The 19,527-nt window shown below is 32.6% G+C and overlaps 1 protein-coding gene and 1 long non-coding RNA gene across 7 annotated transcripts; one reads left to right on the top strand and one right to left on the bottom strand.

Annotated features, from left to right (window-relative positions):
• Positions 1 to 775: 775 nt before the first annotated feature.
• On the bottom strand, positions 776 to 7,330 carry LOC108220039 (uncharacterized). 3 transcript variants are annotated; one of them, XM_017393677.2, is made up of 9 exons: positions 7,139 to 7,330; positions 5,637 to 5,857; positions 4,422 to 4,571; positions 4,206 to 4,340; positions 3,794 to 3,859; positions 3,561 to 3,620; positions 3,338 to 3,442; positions 2,404 to 2,488; positions 776 to 1,240 (listed from the first exon to the last, which is right to left on the bottom strand). In XM_017393677.2, the coding sequence occupies exons 2-9, from the start codon at positions 5,832 to 5,834 to the stop codon at positions 1,053 to 1,055; spliced, it is 987 nt and encodes a 328-aa protein (XP_017249166.1). In that variant the 5' UTR covers positions 5,835 to 5,857; positions 7,139 to 7,330; the 3' UTR covers positions 776 to 1,052. The 3 variants fall into 3 exon arrangements, with proteins under 3 accessions (XP_017249166.1, XP_017249168.1, XP_017249167.1); XM_017393679.2 differs by having other exon boundaries at positions 3,561 to 3,614; positions 7,139 to 7,277; XM_017393678.2 differs by lacking the exon at positions 7,139 to 7,330 and adding an exon at positions 6,492 to 7,107.
• Positions 7,331 to 8,214: 884 nt separating this feature from the next.
• LOC135152572 (uncharacterized) lies at positions 8,215 to 14,616 on the top strand. Of its 4 annotated transcripts, none has more exons than XR_010291849.1 (12): positions 8,215 to 8,701; positions 9,074 to 9,146; positions 9,419 to 9,480; positions 9,687 to 9,827; positions 9,929 to 10,173; positions 10,268 to 10,594; positions 10,862 to 10,922; positions 11,036 to 11,162; positions 11,261 to 11,795; positions 11,884 to 13,054; positions 14,108 to 14,313; positions 14,401 to 14,616. It is a non-coding gene; the product is annotated as an uncharacterized LOC135152572 (long non-coding RNA). The 4 variants fall into 4 exon arrangements; XR_010291851.1 differs by having other exon boundaries at positions 9,419 to 9,827; positions 11,261 to 11,617; positions 11,745 to 11,795; XR_010291848.1 differs by having other exon boundaries at positions 9,419 to 9,827.
• The last annotated feature ends 4,911 nt before the right edge of the window (positions 14,617 to 19,527 follow it).

Here is a 19,527-nt window from a genome sequence, read left to right as displayed (position 1 = left end):
TTTGTATCCAAATTTATAAAGAAGTTTCTTTATTAGTATTGTGTTTGGGGGGAGGGCGGCCCAAATTAATTTTTATCAAAATAATAATAATTTTTATATTAGTATTATGTTTGACGTGAAAGTAACTAATACAATTTTTTGTCTAAATTTATAACGCCGCCGCGAAGCGCGGCTTTATTCACTAGTTTATTTTTAATGATGATAGGATTTGTTGAAAATTGATATATATACATGAATATACACCTTTACTTCATCACAACGAATTTGAACTATTCATTATAATTGCTATTCTATATAAATCTTTGTCATTGAATCAAAATACATACTAATAAATCATACTACACTCTCGCAAGATGAGGAAAAATAAAAGTCAAATAAACTGAAAAAATAAAACTCATCAACAAGAGATTTGATTAAAACAAAATAATTTAGTAACAATCCTTATCCATTGAGGTGTTTTATAAAACGAACAAGAACAAATCAAAATATTTAAGAGTTTGGGACTTTAGGGCTTGATATCTAAATTATAGGATTTAGTATTTAGCTCTACATGCACGAAATCTTGATCAATTAAAATCAAACATCTTATCGAAAATTAATTTTTAGAGTATATTCAGCAAAACCAGAAAGAAAATTAGTGTATGAAGTTTTTTGAATTATTTTTATTCATTTTAAATTGCATCTGGTTGCTTGTGACAAGAAGAAACGCGTTTTTGCCAAAAAAAAATTAGAAAAACCTATTTTCATAATTATCTTAAAAATGACTGGCATTCAATTAACAATTAAAAAATTGCTCGCAAGGCTCCTTGTAATAGAACATTACAGTATATTTTAGATATGTAATTTACGCATCCAAGTAATGCGCAAAGACACAACAAGCATTTTCACAGTTTTTTTAAAATCCATTTTAGATCATGTGTGTGGGGGTGGGATTGGCAAATCTGGAGGCAAGAAGGGACTAGTGTCACTCGAAAAAAGACGGACAACATACAAATGTTGAATGAAAGATCGCTCATATTCAATTCAATGACAGTATGGTTGTAGCTCTTCCATTAATCATCTTCATCATCGCTGTCATATTGACCTAGCGATAGTAAACCATTGTTTGAAGTGTTGACTTTGTCTTCATTATGTTTAATGTTGTCTTTCTGCTTGTTCTCTTTTTCTGAGGCCACAGGTTTCTTCTTCACTGAAACTTTGACCGTGGAAGACTTCAGAATGAAAGTGCTGCGATCAGGAGCTGCATAATGTTTCAGTATGATATATGTTAGCATTTCTTAAAAAATTCCAGAATCCTTAATATTCCACAAATATAGCAAAAGTTGGGAGCCACTCACTGATATCATACTTGTAATATAACTAGCACATTTAACGAGATCATTTTGCGAAAATGGATATACAGTGGTCAGTTCGTTATGGTGAAGATAGTAGGTGTCTTACTGTCTCTGTGGCAGTCAAAACAAGTTTACTTGTTTGTGAAGGATCACTATGGCAAACATGGCCAATTATTTCACTGTTGGATGCAGGACACGGAATAGGAGATGAATATATTTGTATTACCATTATTATTAGGAATGTAAAAAAGATTGAGAAAACCTCAATTACAAGGTTGATTACAGAGCAAAGATTACAAAATTAACACTTACACACACAAACAAATATAAAAAAAATTACCAATGGATTTGGCAAATCATTATCCTTCACTGTTTCCAAGAGGTTGAAAGTCAAGATGTTGTAAATATAGGCCATGTTTGACAATTAGCATTTAGCTATTTGTGGACTGAATTAAATATTCTAACTAACCGACTGAAGTAGCTGTTTTGACTAGCGGATTGGATTAGTTTTTTCGTGTGATACTGTATGGTAAATTGCCGTTTAATTAGCTTTTTGTACTTTAACTAGACACATGCCAATCCTCTGATCCGAAAAGCTCCTCTTCGTAGCTTTTTGAAAATTAGCTTTTTGAGTCCAATCCGTTATTTCAATCCGCCAACTGCCAACACTAATATTAGCGGATTCATATGGCCAAACCTCTAATAAAGCCCCAACCTCTAATTTTCTCAAAAACCTATAACTTCCAAATAGGGCCATAATGTTGACTTATAACAAAGGAAACAAAAGGAAGGAAAAAATGCATGTCATAAATGTGTTGAATATATTCACTTTAATCAAAGAGGGAGCAATAAGGTTTCATAATTCCTAAAAGTAATGCATACACACACTTATGAGGTGATGTTGCTTCTTTGTCTTCTTACATTATTAATTTATTAGACACATAATTAAAACAATCTTTTACATCATATAAAGATTACCATAGAAACGCCTGAGAGTTGCTTCAAACAAATAACAGATTATATCTGGGGAAGTAGGTGCTTCTATAGAAAGAGAAAAGTGGGTACAAACCTTTGCTTTTAGAAACATCAAGGGTACTGATTTTTGTTAGGTGGTCCGTAGGATTACCAGTAAATTCTTCAGAAACCTTTCTTCTCTGTACAAGATAAAATTAGAACACTTTAATTAGACACCTGAAATTTAATAAATCTTTGCCACCAGAACCAGAAAATTCTACTTCAAACATGTTCAGAACAAATTTATATATTAATACGGATGACTGAAGCACATTGTTAAGAGTAATAAGCCTATTGGAGCAAGTACGCAACACTAAAAGTATAGAACAATATTAAAAGATTAATCCTTTATGTATAATGTATTCAAGTCCCCAGTGCAAGAAGCACAAGCATATTACAAGGAATTTCAAATTGTCCAAAAAAAAAAATTAGAAACATTAAACAAAAAAAAATAATAACACAAGTACACTTTTATCCCACACTTAGATATGCTTCTGCTAGTAGAACCATATTTTGAGCCAAATGAACTAGGACAAAATACTATGCTGAATAAATTAAAAGAGATTATACTGCTGAACATATTATCCTTACATAAAATTAGTTAGATTTGCAGCAAAATTTCTTTCATTTTGACACCAAGTTACTTTCACATTAATCACATACCAAAACCTAACCACAAAACTTTGTTTTGCAAGCAAAAATATTAGTTGTACAGAATATACTATGTTACTAGCCCTTCGAAAAATCCTTTCACCTAACTATAAAGTGAACATGCATGTACCTTTAATACAATAACAAGATTTAGTGCATAACAGAGTGCGATAGGCTTTTTGGCATATGTTTGTGATGGCAGTGCATCATCAGTGTCAAACTCAATGTTTCGACAAACAATACATGGTTAAAATTGATGTTTAACTATGTGTGTGTGTGTGTAAGATGACATTTCACACATGTATTATAATACATCACCACTTCAGCAAATACCATACCTTTGAACCATTTGAAGATTCACCATTTTCAACAGTAGACTCTGTTAAATCTTCATCATCTTCTAAATCTTCATCGTTAATCCTTTTGACAATCTCTCTTGATCCCTATAATGAAAATTTGGTATTGAATAAAACTCAATATATAGTATTCTACGAGTCCACATCACAACAAGCAATAGCAAAAATGCAAAACTATGGAATATTAAAGTATTACGCTACTCACTTGAAATATTGATTTTATAAGAGCTTCATCCTCTTCTAACAACTTGTCCTCATCCTGTGACTACAACAGACACAATTGTTAAATAGTCCTTTATAGTGACAAAAGTGTATCACAATTTAAATTAGGTATTAAAGATTTCATAAACCATAATATAACACTTGAATATTCTCAATGTCGTTTGTTTAATCTTCCTATTTAAAATATGCACCAAAGTCTATTCAATCTATACAAACCTCTTCTGGAGCTGAGCGTTGCAAGGCCTCGAGCATAGCATCCACACTGACTGTTGCATGTCGGGACTGAGCAGAACAAAAGAAAACATGTTGGTGTATATTAGGCAAGCTGGAAACTAAAAACTTGAATAAAAATGACAAAAACTAGAGCACACCAAACACACTCACTGTAGCAGACCATCAAATCAACCATAAGTTTAAATCAGAATAAGTGCTAACTCTACAAGCCCAAGTCTGGTTGATCAAATGATGACATGTCATGCTTAAAGTGCAACAAGTATTCTAAGCCCTTTTGCAAGTTAAACATATGGATATGAAGTCACTCTTTGCTAGCATACTGATGGCATAAACACTAGACCTGGGAAACAATGCTGGTGAAAAATCAGTAAATCTGCAGTAACCAAAGACATACCTTCATAGACTTCATCTCATCCAGTGCTGCAAGAATGTCCATTTCTCTTTTCGAGTCAAGAGTTCGATTCTCCAGAGATTTCATAGCATCACCCATCTCTTCAGCATCCCTTCTCCGTTTGTCTTCATCTGCTACCTACTTATTTTTAATATTAAAAAAGTAAAATCAGTTACCAAATGCAGAAGCATATGCAGATCTAAGAAGATAAATGCTAACCTCATCTTCCGCACGCCAGGGCTCAAAATTTCGAGATGCACCTGACTCTGCCACATAATCAGAATTTTGTGGATCTGTTTTCATAGTGATCTCGGCAGAACACTTGGTGCACTTAAAATAGAACCTAAATATTTGTATTCCAAGATATGTCTGCAAAAGATGTCAAGTAAACATGCGCACGTCAGTAATTATCAAATATCAATAACAGAATGTAACAGAATGATAATTCTGCGTCGAAACAAAAACATAGCAATGAAATAAAAAGCTTTAAGACTGACAATATTGTCTTAATACAGAATAAAATTAATTCCTCATTCATCTGCAATGTTTCACTTTGTCCAGGATCTCCTAATGTCATAAAAAATAGTTCACTAAGCCTGGGCAGCCAATGAGTGCCCGAATTAGGGACAACTTTAGAGGGAATTGGGGTATTACACACTAGAACCACGGAACGAGCGGGGTAGATTAGTTAGAATCGAACTCCTATGGTGACTCTATCTCTGACTGATAGTACCTACTTTAGAGCTCATTGTCTCTATTATCTCACATGGCTTCCCATCAATTTCTTTTGTTAAGCACCAACAAGAATTATCTTGTGTGGTTTATCCATTATTACCACTAGTGGCAGTGTTCTTGAGCTGGAAGTATACTGTGTGATTTCCCGCATGTTTGCAATAAAAGTTTATTAACACTGCTATTTTAAAATTTTAAAGTGCTCGGTTTATAACTTGCTGACTAAGTATTAGGGAGACCAAAATAATTTCTCGCACAGAGCCCATATTCAGTCAGCGCCGGCCCTGCATTTTATGACTCATTACATGGGTTAGATATATCTGTTTTGTCAACTTGATCTAATTCTTTAATTTGTGCTAACAAAATAAAATGGTAAAGTTACAACGTGGTATTTTCACATTTACTGCAACAAGTGAAAGCTTCCAATAAGATATTCATGGATAAATTAATTACAGTTATACTAAAAGCCAATCAGGATCTGATACTAGCAATGATCTGATTTTCAAGGGTTCCTTTATCTAGAAAAAAATCCAGGACTTGCTTTTGCTCCTGTTAATTTATGGTATACAACTTATAAATGAAATCTTGGGTTGACCTTGTTCAAACATATGTAACTCTGACATACTAGTGCTCAAAAAGATCTTGTTCTGATATAAAGAATATGAGATAAGATACAGTTACATAAAAAATATATATAGTTACCTCGCCAATAACGTCTTCTTTTCGAGAATTAAACTTGGTCCCTTTGTAGATATAATTTCCACAGGTGTTGCATCTAATGCTCATGGGAAGCATCATGCGTACCTTAATCTGTTGATTTTTCGGTTGCCTCCTCCTTGGTATCTTTGCCGGATCAAAATCCGGTGGGTAATATTTGTTTAAGACTTTCCGTTCAGCCATATCTTCTCAAGAACAAGTTAAACCTAAAAAAAGATAGCAAAGAATGCAAAATACATAATCAGCCATTTGTGCAAACAGACATTAAAATCCTCAAATCAGAAAACACAAAACCAATTACTCAAACAAGTCAGACTGATTTATCCATGTATATATATATACACTATTGACAAAATAGATAACAATGTGCTAGCTTCTAGTTTGATTCCTGCTTTTCTTCAAGATTAAATTCCGGGTCACGAATTGTAAAAACTTCAAAGACAAAGACCACAAATGAATCCAACAAGATACAATTCAAACCAGTGCTTTACTTGGGTTATACAGACCTAAAACCATAAAATTGATGACACCGACTGATCAAACAAAGTAAGGCAGGCGACTGAATCGTCAGTTCATATGTACAATCCAAACAATTTAAAAGCTGAAACTACTGATGTGTCTATGCAGGTGTATATAAAAAATCATTGCAGACAAGGCCAGATGCACACTAGCTTGAGTGGGTAGACAGGACCACACTCAGCTTGGACTTGAACCCCCTGAAAGAAAATTAGGAGCTCACAATTCATTGCACTTTCTAAGCCCAAACTCAAAACTCATTGTTGACATAGAAATAATTAAACAAACAAATTATGTATTTTTCCTAAATAGAAAGATACTCACCATGACTAAAGCTTAGGTGGCAATGTTCTATGTCTGACTGGCGACTCACAGTCATATATCTTGTTAACTATTATCATATATATTTTATATAAGGAGCCCACTGAAATATATTCCTGGATTCGCCACTGATTGCAGGTATCAGGAAAACTCAATATTTATAAACAAGATCGCTAAAGAACAGAAGGAAAACTACAGAATTAACGAGTCCAATCCTTTCAATGTAATTTACTCAAGTACCCAATCCAGCTAGATACCTACTAAACATGTAGGTAACACTTTTTTACATATTCACGACAAGGTGCTTGCTCCGCTTTGACAGCAACCCTCCTGCGACCAAATCAATTTCCCCAAATACCTCACTAGCAATTTAACCATATATACTCTACGCCTAGTCCAAGATAATGATATCTAGTTGGAATTATAATTCACTACAACGACCAGGGGCTAATTTCTACACAAAAAATCAACAGAAATTTCTTCAAAAATATCAATAAAATTGACAATATATCATCTACAAACTCATTAATCACCGACCCTAGCTTAATTTCATCATACGAACCAGTTTGAAATAAGCAGCTATAGTTAGGTTTAAAACTATAAACACGTACATAAACGTAAATTGAGTTGTAATTCGCAGAAATATATACCTTGAGGGGGACAGCAAAAATTATGATTAGCTCGAGATTGGAAGCGAAGAATTACAGGCTTATTTTATTGTTTTGGGTCGACCCGAATGGATTGACGGCCCGTTTGGCTTCATGTAATTTTACAGGCGATTTGTGACAGATATGTTTCTTCGTACAGAATGGCAGGTTAATTGGGTAGGTATATGTAAGTATGTAACTGTATTTTGCATATCTATACTATCTATACTATCTATACTATACTATTAAAGCCGAAACATTAAAAGTTTGGTCGGTCGGTCGGTACTTGGGCCAAAATACGGGCCTATCTCTATAACCAATTATTCTGGGCCTATTTATATAAATAATTATTCTTTTTAATTTGGGTCAAAGTACGAGCCTATCTATATAACCAATTATTCTTTTTAATTTGGGCCATAGTACGGGCCTATCTGTATAACCAGATAATCCTTTTAATTGAAATATATTACTTTTTTATATTTTTGACTAAAAAACTCAATCTTCTAAAATAACATTGAGAAACATGGTAATTACTTTTTTAACTAAAATATATTATCTTTTTATAAATTTTCCAACTAAAAAATTAATCTTTTACAATTAATACGGACATGGGCGACATATTTATACGTAAAGATGTGTGCCAAAAGTCTAAAAGTCAAATAATAAAAAATAGAGGGAGTATTATTATATTGGTCCGGCGGTCGGTACTTGGGCCGAAGTACGGGCCTATCTATATATATAAAAAATATTTTTCTCATTAAAATATACATGTTCGACCTAATTTTCAATTAGCCATTTGACGGACTTAACTATGAAGAATTTATCCAACTGTTAAGTCAAAAATTTATTAAACCATGTTATTCTATCATAATTTTATTTTTACAATAAAATTAGGTAACTTTAAAATATATATAATAAAATAACAAATATGTTAACCGCCCGTGCATTGCACGGGTTATAAGCTAGTATACTATAATAAGCCAACATGGGTACAATTTGTAGTCCCGTTTTTTCTTCACATTTTTTGGTTTCGTCGTTTCTTTTTTGGTCACTAGGGTATAATTTGTAGTCCCGTTTTTTCTTCACATTTTTTGGTTTCGTGTTTCTTTTTTGGTCACTAGACTATTACACGGGTCCTGTTAGAATTCTATCTCAGATTGGACACTGGTTCTACAAACTAAAGCAAGTACTATAGTAAACAGACACTTAAACCACCGCCCTCTTTCTTCCTCTCCGTCAGCCACATACGACCAAGTGGCTCTCTCTCCCAACAGAGATTGACTTTGCAGACACAGTCCGATAATTAGCCCGCTGTAGATACAGAAAATATAACAAAAACCCATATACAAAACTCTTTAAAACCTCAAGATTTTTGAAGAATTGAAGAGATAGGAGCTGATATACCCTATTGTGGAACAGAATATGTGATGTACGTGTTTGCAAGTTTGGGTTTGGTTTTGTTTGCTGGGCTTATGGCTGACCTTACTCTTGGCCTTGTGTCTCTTGGTCTTGTGGACCTTGAGGTTTTTATCAAGTCTGGGCGGCCTCAAGATCGTAAGCATGATGGTGAGTATTATCTGCTGTTGATTTCTTGAGAAATTTGTTTATAGTTGCTTATTAGGATTTGATCTTTGTTTCTAGTTGCTTATAAAGATTGATTAAACTAAGAATGAATCATGCCCGTAATGTGTTTGATCTGAGAGTTGTTTGGTTTTTTTTTTGTCACTAGACTATTACTTAAAAAACGGCTCCAGTTAGAATTCTATCTACGGCTGGACATTGGTTTTACAAACTAAAGCAAATACTACAGAAAACGGACTATGTTTATTCTTCTCCAATGATCGAATTACTCTCATTATCTTTTTGTTATTCAATATGTTTTTCTGATAAGTTGAATATGATGATGAATGTTGGTTGTTGTCAACGGTGATTAACCAGGTATTTCTCGTGATTCCATGCACAAGAGGCGTGCCACTGGTGGAAAGAAGAAGGCCTGGAGGAAGAAGCGAAAGTATCCTCTCCCCCCCCCCCTTATGTGTGTTGAATGTTGATGTATATCTGTATGTCTGTGCTTGAATATTTTATGCTCCGTTTTTAAATTGAGACTTCTAATCGATATGCATTACTAATCGCCATAATGTTTTTTATACAAAAGATGTTTGATGGATTTGATAATTATGATTATTGACGATTTTTATGTGTGGATGTTTAGTTTAATCAGATTATATTACTGAGTAAATCACTCACACAATGTCTTAAAATATTTCTGATTTGGACCTCCAGATGCAATTTACAAATGCTTTGGAGCTTCCATTACAAAGGAGGATAGCAAGATTTGAAGCAAGGTGGCATATAGATTTGTATCAGAGAAGTCCTGAAATGATTCCTGTAGTTCTAGAATTCGCAAAGTTGGACTTTAACTTCATGCAGGAATTTAACCAAAAAGAACTTAAAGTTTTGTCGAGTTATATAGTGAAGTTATAAATATACTTATTTATATGTAGTATAAAGATGGTAATGCTTTAATTTGAATCATCTGGCTGAACTTCAGGTGGGATTTAAAGGCAGCAATGAAAGAGCTTCCGGACTACATGAAGCTATGCTTTTTGTCTTTGTACAACTTTGTTAATGAAACGTCTTACGACATCCTCCTGAGCAGAACATCGATGTTTTACAGCATCAAAGAAAATGGGTATTCTCTTCCCCCTGCAGCTTGTCTCAACTTCACACATATTAGAGTATAGTTCGTAAGACTGTAAATCAGGCGTTAACATTGTTGTTCTTGTGCTGCAGTGGATGGATTTGTTACTGAAGCGTTATATAATGGAGGCGCGGTGGTATCATGGTGGATACCAGCCGACTCTAGAAGAACACTTGAGAAATAGATTTTGTAGGACTTTACTCCTACATGTGTAGTGCTAATCTGATCAAGGAAGATGTGATGGAGTTTATAGTGGAACTTCCGGATATTGTACGCTTGGCATATGAAATTTTTCGACTATCTGATGACTATGGAACTGGATCAGTACTGATCTGATGTATAATGCATTAATGCTTGGTATTTGTATTTACATTTAAATATATTTTTTTTGGACGCGGTTATTATAGAGTAGTTTTGTTTGGATGTAACAGGCAGAGTAGATAATTCCTGAAGGCAAATATGCTGGTTTTTTACATCGACTGCCCTTCTCAAGCCTCTCAATTACAGTTATGTGCCACTGCCTGTTCCTTGACTTTTGTCAACTTTTGTTTTACCTGTACACCCGGTCACATTGCTTGCTGGAGGCTTCTTTATTTTCAAATATCTGCAGTGTGAGCTTCATATTTTTTGGGCAGACTCCACAGCTAAAGAAATATGTTAGTGTGGATCAGTTATTGCTTGATCGACGCCGCGACATCTTCTCCTCCTTTCTTCTTTGTTGTCCTCCGATAGAGGGGTTGATGGATTATCAAGCAAAGGTGTGTAAATTTTTTTCCAGATATTTGTAAATGTTTTTATCACAAGTAGATCTTGAGGTATATAATCTGGCGGTATCATTTCTCATTTCTAACCAAACATATATGTCTATGAATGTTTATCTTGCCGTTTATAAATTTTGAAAATATTTATTTTTTTTATTTTTTCAGGCTTTTGATTATGCTCATGTTGCCGTTCTTGATAGTTATTCTTCTCCTTGCATCTTCTCAATACAACGATAATTCATTTTCATCTTTTATTTGTTTCAGTCTTTAAATGATAGTAGTCCAAGTGTTTGAATTTATGACTAAGAGAGTTTTGACTACCGAGGTAAGTTAAATTTTTGTATGATTTTTAATCCCTATATTTTTTGCTTAGCTTGCGAGTGTGCGTAGCACAAGATATGATATCCGGTATGTAAATTAATTTTTGACCAATGTCAGTTGTGATGTGCTGAACAAAGTTTATGAACTCTGGTCCCTCGTGAACTTTCTACTTCCGGAGATTTTTAGTTCAGCAGAAACTTTAGATGAATGGTTTGCAATCTCTGGGGAAAATGACTAGGAAGAGGTAGTTCAACAGCTTCACAAGATACACGCACTGTCTTTAAGTTTGTTGTCCGCCGTTGCAATATGATGCTATTCAAATTATGTTTTTGCTTATGTTAGGTCCTCCGTCCATCCCTTCTGAGAAGGTTGAAGTCAGATGTTGAGAAGGGCTTGCCTCGGAGGATGGAGACAATACTAAAGGTTGGTATGTCCCAAATGCAGAAGCAGTATTTTAAGGCTTTATTGCAGAAGGATCTCTAGGTTGTAAGTAAGTTATGTAGTTTTCTTTTGTTTTGGGCTATAGTTGCTACATACGGTATTTTGTATTACATCTCATTCTTTTTTGTACGTCTTTCATCAAAGTCCAATGTCTCATATATTTTATATGTTTCACTTTTGTTATACAGGCATGACTTTCAGTTCTTTTATACACAGAGGCTTACTGAGCTGTATGAAAAAGAAGTTCGCTTTCTTATGGTTGGTATAAGCTGGTTTTACAAATTTTCCATATAGTTAACTACAAAGATAATTGCTTTATACATTGTCCTACTTTGTGTGGACATAAATGTTTGGATGGTAATTTTGTTTTGCTTGCCGTGGCAAGTTAATCAGAAGAATCAATCAAAAGATTTAATTGAAGCGGATGAGCCTGAAGGTTTGGCTTTTTTCTGTTTGTGTTATGTAGCCACTTTTTCTTTTCTTTTCTTATTTGGTAATGCCTTCAATTTCTGTTGATTATATAGAGGTGGGAGACCCTTTGACCGCTGAGGAACAGGAAAAGAAGGAGCAGTTGTTTGAAGAGGTGATACAGGAGTCTTTGTGTGGCTGTTAGTATGTTTGTAAGTTACCTGAAATTGCTCTGTACACTACATTGCTACATGTCTGAAACTGGTGTAACGGGTATTTGACATCTTCACGATGTGAAGTATTGGAAAGGATGGAGAACAAAATTGATGAAAATGAATCCATTGGCGTCAGGAAATCATCTCAGCCCGAAACTCCAATTGAGAGACGTAAAGATTTTGAGTATTCTCCGTCACAAGAACGATATAATGAAAAGTATCACAGGACGAGTAGATCAACATCACGTGAACGAGATAGGGAAAGGTCACGATCTCAAAGCATTATTCATGATGTGCCATTTTTGCATACACATCACCGGGATGCTGCATATGATACAGAGAGGAAGAGGACGTTAGGTTCTGATGAAGAAACTATAAGTAAACACCAAAGGGGGCTGCGTGCGAAGCAGAGACTCTTCAAGGGATAAAAGAAGGGAGCGCAGTTTAAGCTATGGTAGCAGTCTAGCAGACATGGTGTACGCGTGGACGTCCACATTCAGGAGACTTCTGATTGTAATAGAGATATAAATTCGGATGATCGAGAAGTTGTTGAGGAAAAAGATAGAAATAGAGAGAGGAAGAGGGAGGATAAGAGAGAGAGGGAGAGAAGCAGGGAGATGGAAAAGAACAGAGAGAGGGAGAGAAGCAGGGAGATGGGAAAAAACAGAGAGAGGGAGAGAAGAAGGGAAAAAACTAGAGGGAGGGAGACTGAGAGGTACAGAGAGAGGGAGCGGAAAAGGGACAGGAATAAATAGAGGGAGAGGGAGCGGAGGAGGGACAAGAGTAATGAGAGGGAGAGGGAGAGGGAGAGAGATAGAGATAGGAGGGGGAGAGAGGGAGAAAGAAGGGACAAAGAATGAAATAGAGATAGGGAGAAAGAGGATGATCAGGATATTAGCTACCATAAATATTATGATGCTGATAACATTGGCGATCAAGAAAGGCATAATGATCAAAGGCGCCAGAGGTCAGATGATAAGGAGTACAGGGACAGAGTAAGGAAAAATGAAAATGAACCGATTCAAAGCTATGAGACTGATCATTTGGAGAGGAGCACTCAAAAATTACACAGGTTATTTTTCTTAAAAGCTTATCTGCAAATACATAAAAGGTATTGTTGATTAAATACTATGTTCCTATGTCTTGGATTTGACATGTATAATCATCATATTTAGAATGCAAAAGGCAGTTATGACAAGAAAAATGCAGGGGAATTTCCAATATTGACCTACCACATTAACTTCCCACAAGGCACTTAAATTAAAAGACAGGATCCACTTTTTCTACAAAGATATGGACCCATTTCCAATAAAAATTTCACATTAGAAACGAAAGTACAAAAGACACTGCTGCTATTGTCTAACTGTAATGTTATTATCCAATCCGTAGCTGCTATTTTACTGCTCTCTGACATTATTTATACTGTAGATTCATCTCGGTGTTCTTAATAACTGCGCCTATCGTCTTATATATGTATGCATGTTCAGTGATGCAATATCTATGTTCAGGAACTACATGGCTCTATCCTATATTTCAAACTATTATATTTTCTGAACCATTAAGGAAGCTATATATTAGATAAGTTGCTATAAGATTGATCTCCTCTAAACAAGATATTCGACTTTTATTGATTATATTAGTTGGTTATATTTTAAAAATAGTAGGTTATTAATATTTTAGATTATAATAAATAGAATATATCAATTGAATATAGTGTAAATGATATGAAATCTTCTTATAACTTCTTTACTATGATTATGTATAAGAGTGTTGTTTACACTCTGTATACCGTAATTGTTAGAAGCCAATTGCATTGCCGTAGCCTTTCACCTTATCTTACACAATCCATTGACTTATATCTAGATCTATTTTAAAATTATTTTAAATTCATTTCTATGTAAAACTTATAATGCAAGTGATTTAGACACTTAATATTATTGTTATTGGTAAGAATCGTTTTAGTAGAGTTATCCAGTTTAATATTATTGTTATTGGTAATAAGTTTATCTTATTTTTGTGATATCTGCCTTTTAGCTTGGTCTATAATTTGACTTAGGATCTTTGATCATACATTAGTAAACACAACTGTTGATAGTTTCTTTGTATTCGTTTCATGCATCTAAAGACTTGGCAAAGGTTTTGATTTAACCTCAGACTTTCGACTCAAATAATGCAAAGGTAAAGCCAGTTTAGTCTGTCTGAATCAAGACCAGACCAGGCATTAATTTGTCAGTACCAGGTTTCGGACAGTTTGATGATGTCTCAACTGACATCAAATGTGGCAAAGGAGATCGAACTCGATATCAGTCACATATTCTTGATTTTAATCAGGTAAATGCTTCTCTTTTTATTAGGCCATTTGACTTTTGTAAGAGTGGTAGAGGCTTATGATTCTGTTGTGTAAATTGTTTATTGTAGATGTCGGAGTTTATGAACCAGAAATGCTCTGTTCCTGGAAAGATTCCTTCGAGTTGGTTTAACTCCATGTTTGGTTTCGAGAGTGAATCATAGGAGAGTGATGCTGCAATAACAAAGTATCTAGGATTAGATGGTTACTTTATATTGTTATTTGACCTTATAAATAGATATCATCTGCAACTTCTGGATGAGGTATTTTTTTTGGTGTTATTTTTATGCCTTCATTTTCTTATTGTGTTTTTTGTTCCGGACAAACTTCATGTTTTACATAAAGTCAAAAGCTAATTGTGTGAATTAGTGGTAAACATGAAACAAATACCTAATTATCTAGGCCGTTACACTACATTTGGCAGATGGTTGTAATCTTTAACAGGTATATGAATAGAAATTGTATGTGAGGTTGTCATATGCTGTAATTTTGTGAGTTTGTGCTTTCTCTTTTTGGTCAATGCCTTCGTTTCTGATGTTCAAAAAAACTATAGTGAATAACAAATTATACATCCATAAGCTTTATTTTTATAATGTCAATATGATTTATATCTTAGTTTTGGAATTTTGTTTCTAACAGAGAAGAACTAACATCAACCGAGGAAGGAAGCGGATAAGTGAAAAAACTTTTAAGCCTTAAAGAGACGAAAGTATTCGTTGCACCATTTATGTATCTGAAATTGACCATAATGTGAGTAAGAATTAATAGATATGTTTATATTTGGATGATTTATAAATGATTGTGATCAATCATTAAGCTATTTATGTTATCGCTCAATTGTATTGGCTTTGTGCTTCTTTATTATGTTTAAAAATATTTTATAATATAGAAAAATAGAGTTAAGTTCAATGGAGACCACATATGTTCTGGAGACCTGGAGACCACATATGTTCTGCAAGTAAAATATTTCATAAAAACATTGCAAAACGTACAGTTTTACAAATCATGTTCAGCGAAATCATTATTTCATTTAAAATCTTGAATATCATATAAGTTTTACATGTAGAACATTACAAAATGTTTTGTTCTATGAAATATGTTTAGTTTGCCGAACATTTGTTCAACTTGCAGAACATACATTATCTACTTATTAAATATAGATGATTCTCAACAATTTTAATGAATACATGATATTTGTGGAACATATTTTATAAAATAATGTATTTTATATTGTTTTGATCGCTGAACATACGTGGTCTCCGAGGTCTCCGATGAAATAGCGGTCAAACTTTCAAAAGTGAATATAACCAAACAGTTAATATAATTTAATACCATTATATTAAAGTAATAATAAAACACAAAAAAAATGATATTAAGCTTACAAATAATAAAATAGAAATAATATGGTCGCCCGTGCTTCGCACGGGTTATAGGCTAGTACTATTAAAGCCGAAACATTAAAAGTTTGGTCGGTCGGTACGCGGGCTTTCAAACAGACTTTTATAATTAGCGGACTTCAAACAAAATTAGTGGGCTTCAAACAAAATATAAACAAATCGAAACATAACGGGCTTTTATACGGACTTTTATAATTAGCGGGTTTCAAACAAAATTAGTGGGCTTCAAACAAAATATAAACAAATTGAAACATAACGGGCTTTTATACGGACTTTTATAATTAGCGGGTTTCAAACAAAATTAGTGGAATTCAAACAAAATATAAACAAAACGAAACATAAAACAAATATATGATCAAATGATAAAACAAATATAAAACCTATTTGACTATACCAAAACTAAAGTCAAACCTCAAAAAATATTATACTATTAAAGCCGAAACATTAAAAATTTGATCGGACGGTACACGGGCTTTTATACGGACTTTTACAATTAGCGGGCTTCAAACAAAATTAGTGGTTTCAAACAAAATATAAACAAATCAAAATATAAAACATATATAAGATCAAAACATAAAACAAATATAGGACCTATTTGACTATACCAAAACTAAAGTCAAACCTTAAAAAATATATACGCATCTATATTATACTATTAAAGCCGAAACATTGAAAGTTTGGTCAGTCGGTGCTTAGGCCGAAATACGGGGCTATCTATATACCAATTATTCTTTTTAACTAAAATATGTTATTTTTTTATATGTTCTAACTAAAAAAACTCCATTATTTAAAATAACATCGAAATATATAGTAATTATCTTTTTAACCACATACATTATCTTTTTTATATATTCTGACTAAAAAAATGGATCTTCTACAATTAACACGGGCTACATATATCATAATTTTATTCTCACAATAATATTAGTTTACTATATTATTAAAGCCGAAACATTAAAAGTTTGATCGGTCGGTACTTGGCCAAATTATGGGTCTACTTATATAATCAATTATCTTTTTAACTAAATCTATTATCTTTTTTTTATATGTTCTAACTAAAAGAACTGAATTTTCTAAAAATAATATTGGACAACATAGCAACTACTGTTTTTAACTAAAACACATTATCTTTTTCAGAATCCAAACTCAAAAATCGATTTTCCAAAAATAACACATGCAACATTCATATAAAAAAGATATTATATATCTATATTATTATACTATTAAAGCCGAAATATTAAAAGTTCGGTCAGTCGGTACTTGTGCCAAAATACGGGCCTATCTATATACCAATTATTCTTTTCAATTAAAATATGTTATCTTTTTTTATATTTTCTAACTGAAAAAACTCCATCATTTAAAATAATATCGAGAAACATAGTAATATTATAAATCTATAACATACTATTATACTGTTAAATTCGAAATATGAAAAGTTCAATTAGTCGGTAGGTCAGTCGAGTTCGGTGAGCCGGTTGGTATTCGAGCCACGAACCTCCTTAATTTATAACATGTTATAATATATTTTTTATTATCTATTAAACCAAAATATTTAGGTTAGTATGATGGGTCGGTATCTGGTTTTAAGCGTCTTTTTAACTTAATATGTTCCATACTATATTATTAATTATCAATAACGAAATATTAAAAGATTGATTGGTTGATTTATATCTGATTTTTAGATCTCCATAAATTATAACATGAAAAAAAAACGTATTTTAACATTCTCAGTAAAATATATATGTTCGACCTAATTTTTAATTAGCCATTTGACGAAATTAACTATTAAAAATTTATCATCTGTTAAATAAAAAAATTATTTAATCATATTATTTTATCATAATTTTATTCTCACAATAATATTAGTTTGAGTTAATATAAATACGATAAAATAGCAAATATTATAACCGCCCGTGCATTGCACGGGTTATAAGCTAGTTAATTTATTATTATTAAAACAACTCTTTTCTTATAAGATTCGGTTATTTTCACAACATAATTCCACGAGTAAAGATGTTTTCATAAATGTTACTATTTGTTTTAGTATTTAGTAATAAAAGTATTGTGTAAAAATATATATATATATATCAAGAAAAGGGTTATGTTTTTCTCGCACCTAGCTTTATTTTGATAATAATTCAGATTTTGTTAGCAAAACTGTATGTACAAAAAATGTTGTGTTTATATATTATATTTTAATTATATTTTAAAATTATTTCTGAACAATGAAAATAATATGTATTAATGTTTAGGTTCACATTCTGAAAATGAGCGATGGTTGTAAGATTTTATTCTAGGGATGAGTACTAATCTGAGAGCGACCTTCAAGAGAATATGAAATTAATACATATATAAATCATAATGCAAAAAATATTTTTAAAGAAAACAAATCAATATCAATCATCAATATACTTATATAAAGGAGAAGCGAGGGGCGTGTAGGTGGCGCCTCTCACATCGTTCCGTTCTATTTTTCTAATTTTCTAATTTTCTGGAATTTTTGGATGAAAAATATCAAAAATTAGAACTGCCTTTTTTTAGTTCCGGGTATATTAGAAGCAAGTTTCAGAATCTGATTTTGTTTCAGATTATTTATAGAATATAGTATCTTGAAAGTTATTTAATTATGGGAAAGACAGATTATTTATGGAATATAATAGCTTGAAAGTTTTAAGCTGATTTGGTTTCAGATTATTTAATTATGGGAGGAGAAGCGAGGGGCGTGTAGGTGGCGCATCTCACATCGTTCCGTTCTATTTTTCTAATTTTCTAATTTTCTGGAATTTTTGGATGAAAAATATCAAAAATTAGAACTGCCTTTTTTTAGTTCCGGGTATATTAGAAGCAAGTTTCAGAATCTGATTTTGTTTCAGATTATTTATAGAATATAGTATCTTGAAAGTTATTTAATTATGGGAAAGACAGATTATTTATGGAATATAATAGCTTGAAAGTTTTAAGCTGATTTGGTTTCAGATTATTTAATTTTGGGAAAGACAGATTATTTACGGAATATTGTAGCTTGAAAGTTTTAATCTAATTTTGTTTAAGATTATTTAATTATGGGAAAAAGTAGCACATTCTGCACCTATAAATACCCCTATAAATTGTAGGGTTTTGGATCATCTAAACACAACCTCCCCTCTCTTTCTCAATACCACAAACCTACCTCTATGTGGTGATAGTTCTCTTGCTCGAATTCAAACTCGGAGGTGCCGTTCTTTTGCAATGATAAGTGAAGGCTGTTTATACAGTATTAAAAAAATAAAAGTTGTTGCAAGCAAAGGTAGTTATAGACCGTTATATTGGAGTAGACAAATCCAAACACGGGAAAAGAATATAGTCTTGACATGATATTGATGGTTGATATCAATAAATTAACTACTAGTGATGTATGTTTGTTGGTTATTTTTTTATAATATTTGTTTTGTTCATGGGACATGTTTGTTGTTGTTAATTTTTATATGATTTACTTTGTATACAGGAAAATATTATTCATGCAATATATGTTTGCTCCGTTCAAGCAACTTTTAAGAACTTTTAAGAGAGTAGTTATAGACCGTTATCTCACAGATTTAAATCAGATGTTTTTGTGCACAATCAATCTAAAAAAATTGGAGGAAAGTGACAATGTAAGAACATGATTACTTTAAAAAAAATAAAAATAAAATTAAGATTCGTCATGCTTTAAATTGTAAATTACGTGTATAAATTTATTTTCATTTTTTCACCATGAATTATTGTCCAGTTTTACAATTTTTTATATTAGTATTGGTATTACATCAAGATTTTAATAATATA

This window comes from Daucus carota, chromosome 5 (assembly GCF_001625215.2).
Source record: "Daucus carota subsp. sativus chromosome 5, DH1 v3.0, whole genome shotgun sequence".
NCBI classification, from domain to species: Eukaryota; Viridiplantae; Streptophyta; class Magnoliopsida; order Apiales; family Apiaceae; genus Daucus; species Daucus carota.
The sequence above is the reverse complement of the archived record's forward strand: the minus strand, read 5'-3'. Positions and strand labels throughout refer to the sequence as shown.

Excerpts from the sequence above, each read along its gene's own strand:
- LOC108220039 (XM_017393677.2), bottom strand. The coding sequence starts at position 5,834 with ATGGCTGAACGGAAAGTCTTAAACAAATATTACCCACCGGATTTTGAT. Across the intron at positions 3,621-3,793 it reads AACGCTCAGCTCCAGAAGAG|TCACAGGATGAGGACAAGTT; the intron begins GTTTGTATAGAT and ends TGTCTGTTGTAG. Across the intron at positions 1,241-2,403 it reads TGATGTTTCTAAAAGCAAAG|CTCCTGATCGCAGCACTTTC; the intron begins GTTTGTACCCAC and ends AACATTATGCAG.